Source organism: Balaenoptera physalus (assembly GCF_965194825.1).
Source record: "Balaenoptera physalus genome assembly, chromosome: 10".
In the NCBI taxonomy this organism is placed as follows: domain Eukaryota; kingdom Metazoa; phylum Chordata; class Mammalia; order Artiodactyla; family Balaenopteridae; genus Balaenoptera; species Balaenoptera physalus.
The window spans coordinates 109,097,994-109,114,131 of NC_138889.1; the positions used below are offsets into that span (position 1 = coordinate 109,097,994).

A 16,138-nucleotide genomic window follows, 5' to 3' on the forward strand; every position below is an offset into this window, starting at 1 on the left:
ACCCAACACAGCCAAAAATAAATAAATAAAATAAATACATTTATTAAAAAAAAAAAAAAAAAAAGAGTGTGCGGGACAGAGAAAAGCTCGGGCTTCAGTCCTCTGCTCCAGGCTGCTCAACCTCAGCACCGTCCACGTTCAGGGCACGGAGAGGGAAGTGCTGTCCTGTGCACTGTGGGATGTTGAGCAGTATCCCTGCCCTCTACCCACTAGATGCCAGTAACACCACCACCACCACCACGAAATTGTGACAATCAAAAATGTGTCCGGACATTACCAAATGTCCCTCAGAAAGTATTTCTAAAATACCCATTTCAAGCCACCAACCTTAGCATCCTTGGGACACAGCACACCTCTGCCTCCTCTTCCCACCTGAAAGGTCCTTCCACATTTCAGAGTTCAGGGATGCTCCCACTTTCTCCACAAAGTGCCCCACATCCCTTCTAGCCCACATGGACCTCCTGGGCCTTATGTTTTTATTGTTTCATCACCAGGCCCTGGACTTCTGTGATATTCAACAAAAAAAGTACTAGGCACAATGAGATGAGTGAATGTTGATTTACAGGGAGATGGCAGTCTGGTTGTGGATGCAAGATGGGCTAATGCAAAGCTAAAGATGAGGGTTGTCCTAGGGCAGTACAATATTCCCTGCCAGAGGACAGAGGATGGTGAGATCATGGAGGGAGTCTAGGCTGACTGCCAGGCTCCGCCAGAGAGGAAAACCGGGAAGGAGACCGTGGGCATAAGGGTCAGAGATGAGCAAGCCAAGAGACTAGACTGAAGAAAAAAACTCCTGGAGTTAATAAGCAATTATAGCAAGGTTATGCGATACAAGGTTAATATACAAAAATCAGTTGCTTTCCTGTATACCAGCAATGAAGTAGACAATGAAATTAAAGACGTGTTACCATTTACATTAGCACCCCCCCAAATTAAATATTGAGGTATAAATCTAACAAAATATGTACAAGATCTATATGAGGAAAACTACAAAATTCTAACGAAAGATATCAAAGAACTAAATAAATGGAGAGATATTCCATGTTTGTGAATAGGGAGACTCAATATTGTCAAGATGTCAGTTCTTCCCTACTGGATTTATAGATTCAGTGCAATCCCAATAAAAATCCCAGCAAGTTATTTTGCGCATATCAACAAACTGATTCTAAAGTTACATGGAACCGCCACAGCAACAGTCAGCTCTACCCACCACCAGAGCCTACCATCAAGCCTCTTAGATAGCCTCAACCACCAGAGGGCAGAGAGCAGAAGCAAGAAAAACTACAATCCTGCAGCCTGCGGACCAAAAACCACAGTTACAGAAAGATAGAGAAGATGAAAAGGCAGAGGGCTATATACCAGATGAAAGAACAAGAAAAAACCCCAGAAAAACAACTAAATGAAGTGGAGATAGGCAACCTTCCAGAGAAAGAATTCAGAATAATGATAGTGAAGATGATCCAGGACCTCGGAATAAGAATGGAGGCAAAGATTGAGAAGATGCAAGAAATGATTAACAAAGACCTAGAAGAATTAAAGAACAAACAAACAGAGATGACCAATACAATAACTGAAATGAAAACTACACTAGAAGGAATCAATAGCAGAATAACTGAGGCAGAAGAACGGATAAGTGACCTGGAAGACAGAATGGTGGAATTCACTGCTGCGGAACAGACTAAAGAAAAAAGAATGAAAAGAAATGAAGACAGCCTAAGAGACCTCTGGGACAACATTAAACGCAACAACATTCGCGTTATAGGGGTCCCAGAAGGAGAAGAGAGAGAGAAAGGACCAGAGAAAATATTTGAAGAGATTATAGTCGAAAACTTCCCTAACATGGGAAAGGAGATAGCCACCCAAGTCCAGGAAGCGCAGAGAGTCCCATACAGAATAAACCCAAGGAGAAATACGCCGAGACACATAGTAATCAAAGTGGCAAAAATTAAAGACAAAGAAAAATTACTGAAAGCAGCAAGGGAAAAACGACAAATAACATACAAGGGAACTCCCATAAGGTTAACAGCTGATTTCTCAGCAGAAACTCTGCAAGCCAGAAGGGAGTGGCATGATATACTTAAAGTGATGAAAGGGAAGAACCTACAACCAAGATTACTCTACCCGGCAAGGATCTCATTTAGATTTGATGGAGAAATCAAAAGCTTTACAGACAAGCAAAAGCTAAGAGAATTCAGCACCACCAAACCAGCTCTACAACAAATGCTAAAGGAACTTCTCTAAGTGGGAAACACAAGAGAAGAAAAGGACCTACAAAAACAAACCCAAAACAATTAAGAAAATGGTCATAGGAACATACATATCGATAATTACCTTAAACGTGAATGGATTAAACGCCCCAACCAAAAGACATAGACTGGCTGAATGGATACAAAAACAGGACCCATATATATGCTGTCTACAAGAGACCCACTTTAGACCTAGGGACACATACAGACTGAAAGTTAGGGGATGGAAAAAGATATTCCATGCAAATGGAAATCAAAAGAAAGCTGGAGTAGCTATACTCATATCAGATAAAATAGACTTTAAAATAAAGAATGTTAAAAGAGACAAGGAAGGACACTACATAATGATCCAGGGATCAATCCAAGAAGAAGATATAACAATTATAAATATATATGCACCCAACATAGGAGCACCTCAATACATAAGGCAACTGCTAACAGCTATAAAAGAGGAAATCGACAGTAACACAATAATAGTGGGGGACTTTAACACTTCACTTACACCAATGGACAGATCATCCAAAATGAAAATAAATAAGGAAACAGAAGCTTTAAATGACACAATAGACCAGATAGATTTAATTGATATATATAGGACATTCCATCCAAAAACAGCAGATTACACATTCTTCTCAAGTGCGCACGGAACATTCTCCAGGATAGATCACATCTTGGGTCACAAATCAAGCCTCAGTAAATTTAAGAAAATTGAAATCATACCAAGCATCTTTTCTGACCACAACGCTATGAGATTAGAAATGAATTACAGGGAAAAAAACGTAAAAAAGACAAACACATGGAGGCTAAACAATACGTTACTAAATAACCAAAAGATCACTGAAGAAATCAAAGAGGAAATAAAAAAATACCTAGAGACAAATGACAATGAAAACACGACGACCCAAAACCTATGGGATGCAGCAAAAGCGGTTCTAAGAGGGAAGTTTATAGCTATACAAGCCTACCTAAAGAAACAAGAAAAATCTCAAGTAAACAATCTAACCTTACACCTAAAGAAACTAGAGAAAGAAGAACAAACAAAACCCAAAGTTAGCAGAAGGAAAGAAATCATAAAGATCAGAGCAGAAATAAATGAGATAGAAACAAAGAAAACAATAGCAAAGATCAATAAAACTAAAAGTTGGTTCTTTGAGAAGATAAACAAAATTGATAAGCCATTAGCCAGACTCATCAAGAAAAAGAGGGAGAGGACTCAAATCAATAAAATCAGAAATGAAAAAGGAGAAGTTACAACAGACACTGCAGAAATACAAAACATCCTAAGAGACTACTATAAGCAACTTTATGCCAATAAAATGGACAACCTGGAAGAAATGGACAAATTCTTAGAAAGGTATAACCTTCCAAGACTGAATCAGGAAGAAACAGAAAATATGAACAGACCAATCACAAGTAATGAAATTGAAAATGTGATTAAAAATCTTCCAACAAACAAAAGTCCAGGACCAGATGGCTTCACAGGTGAATTCTATCAAACATTTAGAGAAGAGCTAACACCCATCCTTCTCAAACTCTTCCAAAAAATTGCAGAGGAAGGAACACTCCCAAACTCATTCTATGAGGCCACCATCACCCTGATAACAAAACCAGACAAAGACACTAAAAAAAAGAAAATTACAGACCAATATCACTGATGAATATAGATGCAAAAATCCTCAACAAAATACTAGCAAACAGAATCCAACAACACATTAAAAGGATCATACACCACGATCAAGTGGGATTTATCCCAGGGATGCAAGGATTCTTCAATATACGCAAATCAATCAATGTGATACACCATATTAACAAATTGAAGAAGAAAAACCATATGATCATCTCAATAGATGCAGAAAAAGCTTTTGACAAAATTCAACACCCATTTATGATAAAAACTCTCCAGAAAGTGGGCATAGAGGGAACCTACCTCAACATAATAAAGGCCATATATGACAAACCCACAGCAAACATCATTCTCAATGGTGAAAAACTGAAAGCATTTCCTCTAAGATCAGGAACGAGACAAGGATGTCCACTCTCACCACTATTATTCAACATAGTTCTGGAAGTCCTAGCCACGGCAATCAGAGAAGAAAAAGAAATAAAAGGAATACAAATTGGAAAAGAGGAAGTAAAACTGTCACTGTTTGCGGATGACATGATACTATACATAGAGAATCCTAAAACTGCCACCAGAAAACTGCTAGAGCTAATTAATGAATATGGTAAAGTTGCAGGATACAAAATTAATGCACAGAAATCTCTTGCATTCCTATACACTAATGATGAAAAATCTGAAAGAGAAATTATGGAAACACTCCCATTTACCATTGCAACAAAAAGAATAAAATACCTAGGAATAAACCTACCTAGGGAGACAAAAGACCTGTATGCAGAAAACTATAAGACACTGATGAAAGAAATTAAAGATGATACCAACAGATGGAGAGATATACCATGTTCTTGGATTGGAAGAATCAACATTGTGAAAATGAGTATACTACCCAAAGCAATCTACAGATTCAATGCAATCCCTATCAAATTACCAATGGCATTTTTTACGGAGCTAGAACAAATCATCTTAAAATTTGTATGGAGACACAAAAGACCCCGAATAGCCAAAGCAGTCTTGAGGCAAAAAAATGGAGCTGGAGGAATCAGACTCCCTGACTTCAGACTATACTACAAAGCTACAGTAATCAAGACAATATGGTACTGGCACAAAAACAGAAACATAGATCAATGGAACAAGATAGAAAGCCCAGAGATTAACCCACGCACCTATGGTCAACTAATCTATGACAAAGGAGGCAAAGATATACAATGGAGAAAAGACAGTCTCTTCAATAAGTGGTGCTGGGAAAACTGGACAGCTACATGTAAAAGAATGAAATTAGAATACTCCCTAACACCATACACAAAAATAAACTCAAAATGGATTAGAGACCTAAATATAAGACTGGATACTATAAAACTCTTAGAGGAAAACATAGGAAGAACACTCTTTGACATAAATCACAGCAAGATCTTTTTTGATCCACCTCCTAGAGTAATGGAAATAAAAACAAAAATAAACAAGTGGGACCTAATGAAACTTCAAAGCTTTTGCACAGCAAAGGAAACCATAAACAAGACGAAAAGACAACCCTCAGAATGGGAGAAAATATTTGCAAATGAATCAACGGACAAAGGATTAATCTCCAAAATATATAAACAGCTCATTCAGCTCAATATCAAAGAAACAAACACCCCAATCCAAAAATGGGCAGAAGACCTAAATAGACATTTCTCCAAAGAAGACATACAGACGGCCACGAAGCACATGAAAAGATGCTCAACATCACTAATTATTAGAGAAATGCAAATCAAAACTACAATGAGGTATCACCTCACTCCTGTTAGAATGGGGATCATCAGAAAATCTACAAACAACAAATGCTGGAGAGGGTGTGGAGAAAAGGGAACCCTCTTGCACTGTTGGTGGGAATGTAAATTGATACAGCCACTCTGGAGAACAATATGGAGGTTCCTTAAAAAACTAAAAATAGAATTACCATATGACCCAGCAATCCCACTACTGGGCATATACCCAGAGAAAACCGTAATTCAAAAAGACACATGCACCCGAATGTTCATTGCAGCACTATTTACAATAGCCAGGTCATGGAAGCAACCTAAATGCCCATCAACAGACGAATGGATAAAGAAGATGTGGTACATATATACAATGGAATATTACTCAGCCATAAAAAGGAACGAAATTGAGTCATTTGTTGAGACGTGGATGGATCTGGAGACTGTCATACGGAGTGAAGTGGGTCAGAAAGAGAAAAACAAATATCATATATTAATGCATGTATGTGGAACCTAGAAAAATGGTACAGATGAGCCAGTTTGCAGGGCAGAAGTTGAGACACAGATGTAGAGAATGGACATATGGACACCAAGGGGGGAAAACTGCGGTGAGGTGGGGATGGTGGTGTGCTGAATTGGGCGATTGGGATTGACATGTATACACTGATATGTATAAAGTTGATGCCTAATAAGAACCTGCAGTATAAAAAAACAAACAAAACAACTAATACTAAACTTTCATTGGGTTATTTGTATGGAAATATGTTAATATAAATGTTTCAGACATTACATGAAATTCCTAAAAATCTTATATTTGTATTTGTATGGAAATATGTATGGAAATATGTTAATATAAATGTTTCAGACATTACATGAAATTTCTAAAAATCTTATATTTGTATTTGTATGGAAATATGTATGGAAATATGTTAATATAAATGTTTCAGACATTAAAAAAATAAAATAAAATAAAATAAAGTTACATGGAGAAGCAAAAGACCTAGAATAGCCAACTCAATACTGAAAAACAACAAAGTCTGAGGACTGATCGTACAGATTTCAAGACTTACTATAAAGCTACAGGAATCAAGATAGCGTGATACTGGCCAAAAGAAAAAAAAAAAGACAAATAAATCAATGGAACAGAATGCAGAGGCCAGAAACAGACCCACATCAATACAGTCAACTGATCTTGACAAAGAGCAAAAACAATAACTGTGGAGAAAGGACAGTCTTTTCAACAAATGGTGCTGGAAGGACTGGACAGCCCCAGACAAAAAAATTAAATCTAGACACAGACCTTATACCTTCACAAAAATTAACTCAAAATGGATCATTGACCTAAATGTAAGATGCAAAACTATAAAACTAGAACATAACATTAAAGAAAATCTAGTTGACCTTGGGTATGGTGATGATGTTTTAGATACAACTCCAGAGACATGATCCATGAAAGAAATAACTGATAAGCTGGACTTCATTAACATTAAAAAATTCTCCTCTGCAAAAGACACTATTAAGAGAACGCAAAGCAAGCCACAAATTGGAAGGAAATATTTGCAACAGACATCTGATAAAGGACTATTATCCAAAATATTCAAAGAACTCTTGAAATTCAACAATAAGAAAACAACCTGATTAAAAATGGGCAGAAGATCCAAGCAACCACCTGAGCAAGGAAGATAGATGGCAAGTAAGCATAGGAAAAGATGCTCGACATCATTTGCCATTAGAGATTCACAAATTAAAACAAGATACCACTACACACCTACTAGAATGGCCAAAATCCAGACCACTGACAACACCAAATGCTGGTGAGGATGTGGAGCAACAGGAACTCTCATTCATTGCTGGTGGCGATGCAAAATGGTGCAGCCACTTTGGAAGATGGTTTGGCAGTTTCTTACCAAACTAAACATACTCTTACCATATAATCCAGCACCTGGGCTTGTTGGTATTTACCCAAATGAACTGAAAACACGTCCAGAGAAAAACCTGCACACAGATGTTCACAACAGCTGTATTCGTAACTGTCAAAACTTGGACGCAATCAAGATATCCTTCAGGGACTTCTCTGGCGGTCCAGTGGTTAAGACTTCACCTTCCAATGCAGGGGGTACGTGTTTGATCCCTTGTCGGGGAGCTAAGATCCCACATGCCTCGGGGCCAAAAAACCAAAACATAAAACAGAAGCAATATTGTAATAAATTCAATAAAGACTTAAAAAAAAAAAAAGATATCCTTCAGCAGGCAAATGGATAAACCGTGGTACGCCCATACAACGGAATATGATTCAGCACTAAAACAAAATATGCTATCAAGCCATGAAAAGACACGGAGCAAACTTAAATGCATATTATTAAATGAAAGAAGACAATCTGAAAAGGTTATACTGTATGATTCCAACCATATGACATTCTAGAAAAGGCAAAACTATGGAGACACTAAAAAGATCAGGGTTTGAGGGGAGGGAGGGATAAATCGGCAGAGGACAGAGGACTTTTTGGGCCATGAGGCTATTCTGCAGGATTCTACAGTGGTGGATACAGTACACATCATTATACATTTGTCCAAACCTGTACAAGGTACACCGCCAAGAGTGGACTTTGGGTGATGATGTGTCTGTGTAGGTTCGTGGACTTAACAAATGTACCACTGCAGGAGAAGAATGATGTCAACAGTGAGAGAGGCTGTGGGGGGTGGGGGGGGGGTATAATGGGAACTCTGTACTTTCTGCCCAATTTGGCTGTGAATCTAAAACTGCTCTAAAAAAACTTAAGCTTATTCATTTTTTTAAAAAAAGTAAGGCCCCTTAAGGGACCAAATTTTCACAGTGTGTAGTAAAAACAAAGTGTAAATGAAACTTTATCTTGAAAAATGAAACAGATTTATGTCTTTACATGTAAGATAATTTAGATTATCAAAGTAACTATGTACATATAAAGGAAATCAAGTAGGGAGTTTTGGCATAATTTTTCCAAAACCCTTTAAGATAGCACCCACCATAAAGCACAATTCACTCCTTCGACTTTTACTGTATACTTTTGCAAATACAGCTGAGGACTTTGCCAGTCTTTTCAAGGCCCTCTCTGTCTTTTGATATTTAAATGATCTGATTTTGAAGGGCCCATGGTACCATCTATCCTATCGTTTCTCAACTGGTAGTGGGTCTGTGGGGAGATGTGTGTATAACTTTAATAGTCCACAAACATTTCTTTCATCAAACTTCATGATATCTTGCATCTTTTGCAAGATTTACAATTTCATTTCACAACTCACTGTGACTGTTTTATCCACCAGCAGTGAGAGTGATAATAACAAACGTTGATTTGACGGGCGGAGACAGAAGCTAGTGTTCAGCTGTGATGTCCGGGCATGGACAAAATTTCCAAGTGGTCAGGACCTTAATGACAATTTTCATGTTACGGTAATTTTTATCTTTCCCTATACCACTCATAGCTGGAGGGACTCAGGCAACCAGTAGTCTGATTACAAAGAGCGCTGTCATCACATTAGGAGGACAGCAAAGAAGCCAATTTAAGCTAAAATCCAGGGGCTCAACTCAGGCACTCTTCTACTACTGGAGATACAAAGATGAACACGACATGCCCTCTAGGAATTCAATCTAACAGACTTGAACGAATAAACACACACAATGTGGTAAGTGCTGTGACATAAAGGTGTGTATGCATGAAGTCCTATGGAAGAAACCTAAACGAGGAAGAAACTAATTCTGTCTGGCTCTCTAAGTTAGGCCTTGAAGGAGGTATTTTAAAAGCAGACACCAGGGGGTTTCCCTGGTGGCGCAGTGGTTAAGAATCCGCCTGCCGGTGCAGGGGACACAGGTTGGAGCCCTGGTCCAGGAAGATCCCACATGCCGCGGAGCAACTAAGCCTGTGTGCCACAACTACTGAAGCCCGCGCGCCAAGAGCCCGTGCTCTGCAACAAGAGAAGCCACCGCAATAAGCCCACACACCGCAACGAAGAGTAGCCCCCGCTCACCGCAACTAAAAGAAAGCCCATGTGCAGCAACAAGGACCCAACACAGCCAAAAATTAAATAAATAAATAAATTTATTTAAAAAAAAAAAAAAAAAAGGCAGACACCAGGCTGCCAAGCAGAGTGTAGGAACAAAGAAAGGTCTGGAGACTGAAAACACAAAGCTCATTCAAGAAGTGCAAGGACAAGTGTAACTAGCTCACTGTTAGTTGCTGCTGGTTAGGGGAAAGGAATGATTTTAAAACAGCAACAAAAAAAGAAGCACCCTGAAAAATTAAGGCTGGGGCCCAAGTATAAACCATGCAAACAAGTTTGGATTTTATTCTCCAGCTACAGGACGCCACAGTAAACTTTTAAACAAAGGAGTCGGCATATTTGAGAAATCCCTGGCAATGGGATACAGAATGGGGTGGGGGGGGTCACCCAAAGCACAAGGATATCCACAGGTGCCTCCTGTTACAGGGTCTAAGCAAGGACAGCGGGCCCGGAGCAGACAGGAGGTGTGGGCACAAAAGCAGTTCACTGGGGTTGAGTTGCCACTGAGTGCTGAGGAGGGCTTTCTGAGCAAACGCAAAGGGTGAGAAATAATCCTGAGGCACCAGCCAGCTGCTGTTAATAACTCAAAGAAAAAAAGCAGGAGAAGCATATTCCAGGGTGGGGAGGAGCAACAGGGTTAAGTGTGGGACAGACTGGATGGACTGCACTGAGGCGGTGAGGTCTCACACACCCCAGAGACCAGCACTCAGCAAAAAGCCGGGGCTGCAGAGATGGATCAGAGCACGTGACAGCCAGAACCTGTGCATGAACTGTCTACGGAGGGCCACTGAATTTCAACCAAGTGTATACCTTTCCCCACTTGAACTACCTCTTTTGCCTTTTTTTTAAAGCTAGGCATCACCCACTTTCCCATATCCTAAATCACCTCTTTTCTCCTTATTAAACTCATTCCATAACTACATTCTATTCCAGAAAACAGGACTGCGAGGCAGTGTATCATACCATACAACATTATTTTAAAAGGTCCACCAAACCAAAAGGAAAGCTGTGTCTTCCAAGACCACTGATTCCTGGAGAAAAGAAACAAAACATCCTTGATGAAATAAAAATTCATATTTTAAGGCAAGACAAGAAAAATTTAAACATAAAATTTTTCTCTGCCCATTTGGCCTCCTCCCTCCCCTCTGGTGCGCATCGCGCATCTGCATATTACGCGTTAACCAGACCTCCCCAGTGACAGAAATACCTGCTCAACCATAAAGATCAATTTTTCTTCTTCTGGAGCCAACCATGTAACTCCTTTCCCAATCCTGTTAGGGGTCACAATGACCCGCCACTCACTCACCTTGCACTTGAAGACATCTTTGGTGAACTTCACATACAACGCCAGTATATTATTTCCCTTAAAGACAGCAACTGGCCCAGAACAGACTGGTCAGACGACCTGGGGCGATACTGGGCCAAACCTAATGGAAGTTCTTAGTTTAAATACTTACTTATGACCTTATTAATGTCACTAGCTATATTACCAGTAATCTGCCTATTTTACAAGATTACTGTTTCTTGCATTACCAAGTGTGTGACTAAGCCTCCAATAAAATTAATGATGATTAGCCAACTTGAAATGATTGACCAAACTTATAGTTCTATAAGACCAACGATTATAATAGTATAGCTCTAGATATGGGAAGAAGCAACAAGAAGGAACCTTCGGGGCTTCCCTGGTGGCGCAGTGGTTAAGAAGCCACCCGCCAATGCAGGGGACATGGGTTCGAGCCCTGGCCCGGGAAGATCCCACATGCCGCGGAGCAACTAAGCCTGTGCGCCACAACTACTGAGCCTGCGCTCTAGAGCCCGCGAGCCACAACTACTGAAGCCTGCGTGCCTAGAGCCCATGCTCCGCAATAAGAGAAGCCACCGCAATGAGAAGCCCGCACACCGCAACAAAGAGTAGCCCCTGCTCGCCGCAACTAGAGAAAGCCTGTGCACAGCAACAAAGACCCAACGCAGCCAAAAATAAATAATAAAAAAAAAAATTTAAAGAAAAAAAAAGAAGGAAACTTTTCCTGGAGCATAACAGACTACTAAGATAGGTGGTCCAGAGGCTTTTCGCTACTGTTAACAGGGCCTAGTCCACTAACAGCACATTAAGTGGCCTATTAACGAAATCTTCACCTGACCTGGGAATGAGCATTCTTAACGCAGTGGGACAGATTGGTCACGAAATGCCTCCCAAACCTTGGTTGAAATTACAACCGGAAGGGAAGGGACTGCAGAATAAAGAATCCTGCCCACTATCCAGTTCAATGAGAATCAAATCATTAGCCACTGTAGTCGCTGACTTACAACACACCCTGAAAGGAATTCAGGGCAAAGATCAGGATGAAGTACTTTGTGCCCTCAGAAAAATGACAGAACTGACCCTCAGAGAGATACTATATCTTCTGGAGAAATATTTCATTCTTGCACCTTCCCACACTTAGAAAGGCACTAAGAGCATGAACTGAGAAGTCACTCCTCGTGACTAGCAGCAACCTTCGGCTGAGACGTGTGCTTGACTGCACGCACCCCCTTTGCAACCATCACATATATTTGGGCCTCCCCCTTGACCTCTTCCGAACAGTTTTCAGAGCTCTGTGAGAGGCTGTCTCTGGGTTATAACCCTCAGTCTGACTTGAATAAAATTTTCCATTTCTTTCTTAGATTGACTACCGATTAGTTTTTTCATCGACATCCTCAATGCTTTCAGAATGTCAGGTTTGAGCAAAACACAAAGGTTTATCTAATGAGTGACACTCCCCAGAAAAGCACCTCAAAAACATCTTACAGCTGGATCCAGGGTGTCCAAAACGTTTTCAGAGACAACAGGCAAGAGCACTGGAGTAGGAGGTGGGTTCAAGAGACCTGGCAGATCACGCTGATGTCAGCACAGAGCCACTGACCTCAGGCACTGCCCCTCTACGTTTTCCATTTTACAGCTGGATGACCTTCTGAAGATCACATGGCCTAGGATGATCTTCTCACTGAGAATTTTCAGCCCTAACTAAATGTGATAGTTTGGGAGACAGTTTCATTTCAGGAAAAAACAAAAAAAGGTTTCATTAAGCAATTCTTTGGTTTTCTTTTCTCTTTCTACCTTTATGATTCTCACTGCTCCTAGGCATATCTGTAAGAGGCCACAGACACAAAAAGAAAGTGAAGCTCAGTTAATTTTGCTGCATTTGCGGCTCTGGCGAAGCACCGGGCACAGAAAAGGAATCAAATGACTAAAATTGGATTTGGGGCTTATCGGCAGCAGCCAGCCAGCCAGTTTCTAGATACTGCACTCAACCTGGTCAACCAGTTACAAGAAAATTAGCAGAAAAAGAAAACACATTTTTAAAGGTCTCAATAGAAGGATGCCCACTAAATGTTAAGTGATCATCTCATGGGAGCAAGTGGGACAAAAGCCAAGTTTATGTTTTGCTGTTAAGTCTGAATACGTACACACTTACTTTTTTTGTAATTTAAACTTATGATTAGTTTTTTTAAGCTTAGAAAAGGGGGGAAATTCTTTCTCCCTTGCTCTTAGTTATTTTTGGAGCCACACACCCTAACTTTGGCTGGTCACACACCTACATGTCTGAGCGGTTAGTGGGGAACTAACAAACGTCACCCCTTCACCGCTAACAAATGTCTCTTTCAGTGGGAAAAACCTAATCATGGAATTGAGGAACTAAAAGTAAGTCACCAAGTGATTTTTTTTAAGCCAGCCAAAACATCCCTCCTTCATTCAAGGCCCTAAACCCAAAGAGACTTGCTAGACACAGTTTAAGCTTCTGGACAAAATGTACTTTTATGATTGAACAGTACTGTTCTCCTTAGAAGAGACGTGTTTTCCCACGAAAGCGGTATGTTTTCAACAGCCTGCCTTCTGGAAGGTCTTCGGGGGCCCGTTTCACGGGATCTGGCCTGGATTTCACAAAGGCTCCTGAAAGGTGGCTTCGCGGGCCGCAGAGCCCCCGGCCCCGCCCCCGACCTCAGGTTCCGCCCCCGGCCAGCGTCACCCGACCGCGTCCGCGCAGCCCACCCTCCCTCCCGCCCGCCCCGGCGCGCCGCCGACACCGACCTGATGACACTGATGTGGAACTGGTCCTCGCGAAGGCCCCGCCAGGCGCCGGACAGGAACTCCTTGCACCACAGATAGGCCCTGCGCCGCGTCCTGGGCTCGGGCTGATCGTCGGCCGGCGGCGGTGGGGGCAGCGGCAGCGGCGGCGGCGGCGGCGGGGGCAGCGCGAGCTGCGGCTGCCGCCCGCCCAGCTGCTTGGGCTCGAGGTCACTGGCGGCGTCGCGCTGCTGCCCCACGCCGGGCGCCGGGGCCGCGCTGCCGCTGCCGCTGCCGCAGCTCAGCAGCAGTCCGAGCGGCGAGGGCTCCGCCTCGCCCCCGTTGCAGAACTTGGTCTTCATGACGGGCAGGCGACCGAGGAGGCGCGGTCGGCCGCAACGCGAGAGGACGAGGCTCAGGGTCCGGCTGGACGCCCCCCTCACGGAGGCCGGGCGCGGAGGCCGCTCGCCCGCTCGCTGACGGGCAGGCCGGGGGCGGCGGCGGTTGGGGGCGCGGCGAGCGGGCGCGGGGCGGCGGCGGCGTAGAGGCGGCAAGCGGCGGTCGGCGGCGGCGCTCGGTTGGTCCTGCTGGTCGTGGCGCTCGCTCCTATACCGCCGCCGCACGAGGAGCGCCGTCCGCGTCACAGCCCGCCCTCGCGCTCGCCGCTGATTGGCCGCCGCCCGTCGGCCTGGCGCATCACAACCGCCTCCGCTCTCGCCACGCCGCCTCCCCATTGGCTGCGGCAGCACACGGCCCCCCCCCCTCCGTTTCGTTTCCTGCGGCCGCGGGAGGCGGGGCCTCGAGGGGGGCGGGGCGTTGAGCCGGTGCCCGGGGTCGCGAGAATGGAGAAAGCTAGCGAGGCGGCGGGTTGGGGGCGGGGGTGGCCGAGAGCCGGTGGGGGCTGCGCGGCCCTTGAGCCTCGGGGGAGCCAGAACTTGGCTTTGGTGGCTGAAACTTTGCTTGACCCCTCGAATCCTGCAGGACATTAGAGGCCGGGACCTGGCCGCGGGCAGTTAGGAAGCCGGTCCCTGGAGGCTGGCTTCTCTTTCCGCATGACCTTGGGGCGAGGCACCTCCTTCTGCAGCTCCGTACGTGTGTTTTTATAACACTTCCCAGCGCCGGCTCAGCTCCTTGCGAGGCGCGGCCACGCCCCGTCCAAGCTGGAGCCTGAGAAATTATTGTCCCCGGGTCACACAAACCGAGGCCCGAAAGGGGGAAGAGGCGACTGGTTCAAGGACGCACAGCTGGCCGCGGAGCCCTCTGAAGCCTCTTGCAGCCTCAGTTTCCCTGTCCGTGGTGCTGAGGATGCCAGGGCCTAGAGGCTCGGGGCGGGCGGGGCGGCATCCCCGCAGCTGCCCTGCGTACTGGCCAAAGGTGAGTGCCACGGGGCTGCTGGCTTTGTGGATGCCGCCCCGCCCGCCCCCACGCTGGAGGCAGCCCCGTGACTGTGACTAACACACCTTTGCCTGCGGAGGGGAGGCAAGGGCCCCTGCTCCCATTTACCACATTTACCCCATTAACTGCCCCATGTCCCTCACTCCTCTCTCACCCCGCCGCCCCAATCCTTTCCGAAAGCAATTGGAGTATGGATAAATTTTAAAATTACAGATCCTGTTTTTACCGGGCATGAGCTGGGACAAGAGGGTTCCCTGGCTGCTTAGGAAATTCAGCGCCTGGCATGCAGGAAATGGCTTCTATGTGGGGGTTTCATAGTCTTCGGGAAGAAAACATCTCTTTTTAGCAGTGTGCACTTGGCTGAACTTGCTCCAAGAAAAATGCGCTCATTGAACAAAAGGATTATGATGAAAGGGGGCTTTTGTCAAGGCAGCTGTGGAGGTGGGCGTGGACATTGAACTGGAGGGAGCTGGGAGCCATCCGGCATTGAGGCGGGGGCGGAGGAGGAGTCCCATTGGATGTTGGAAAAGCTGAGAAATCAAGGTCTACAGTCAGGCCATTTAGATAAGAGAGCCAAGGACTTTGTCTAAAAATACCAGCCCTCGGGGCTTCCCTGGTGGCGCAGTGGTTGAGAATCTGCCTGCCAATGCAGGGGACACGGGTTCGAGCCCTGGTCTGGGAAGATCCCACATGCCGCGGAGCAACTGGGCCCGTGAGCCACAACTACTGAGCCTGAGCGTCTGGAGCCTCTGCTCCGCAACAAGAGAGGCCGCGATAGTGAGAGGCCCGCGCACTGCGATGAAGAGTGGCCCCCACTCGCCGCAACTGGAGAAAGCCCTCACACAGAAACGAAGACCCAACACAGCCAAAAATAAACATAATAAATAAATAATAAATAAAAATTTAAAAAAATAAAAAATAAAAAAAATAAAAATAAAAATACCAGCCCTCAGGTGGTGGGGCTGTGTCTATGGTCTGCCCAGGTGACAGGCCTTTATCCCACTGTCCCGTGACAGCAGCCTGGTAATCTCAGAGGAATGCCAGAAACCTGGCCAGGAGGAAG

General features: G+C 44.1%; 1 protein-coding gene across 10 annotated transcripts in view; it reads right to left on the reverse strand.

The window, feature by feature from the left end:
* The window catches only part of CHKA (choline kinase alpha), a 66,800-nt gene extending 52,273 nt beyond the window's left edge, over window positions 1–14,527 (reverse strand). For 3 of the 10 annotated variants that reach the window (XM_082409744.1, XM_082409742.1, XM_082409748.1), the window contains exon 1: window positions 13,705–14,522. In XM_082409744.1, coding sequence (XP_082265870.1) covers window positions 13,705–14,414 — 710 coding nt within the window. In that variant the 5' untranslated portion in view covers window positions 14,415–14,522. Of the gene's footprint in view, window positions 1–13,704 lie in introns of all 10 variants that reach the window. The other 7 variants (XM_082409747.1, XM_082409746.1, XM_082409745.1 and 4 more) reach the window with 6 other exon arrangements.
* Window positions 14,528–16,138: the final 1,611 nt, after the last annotated feature.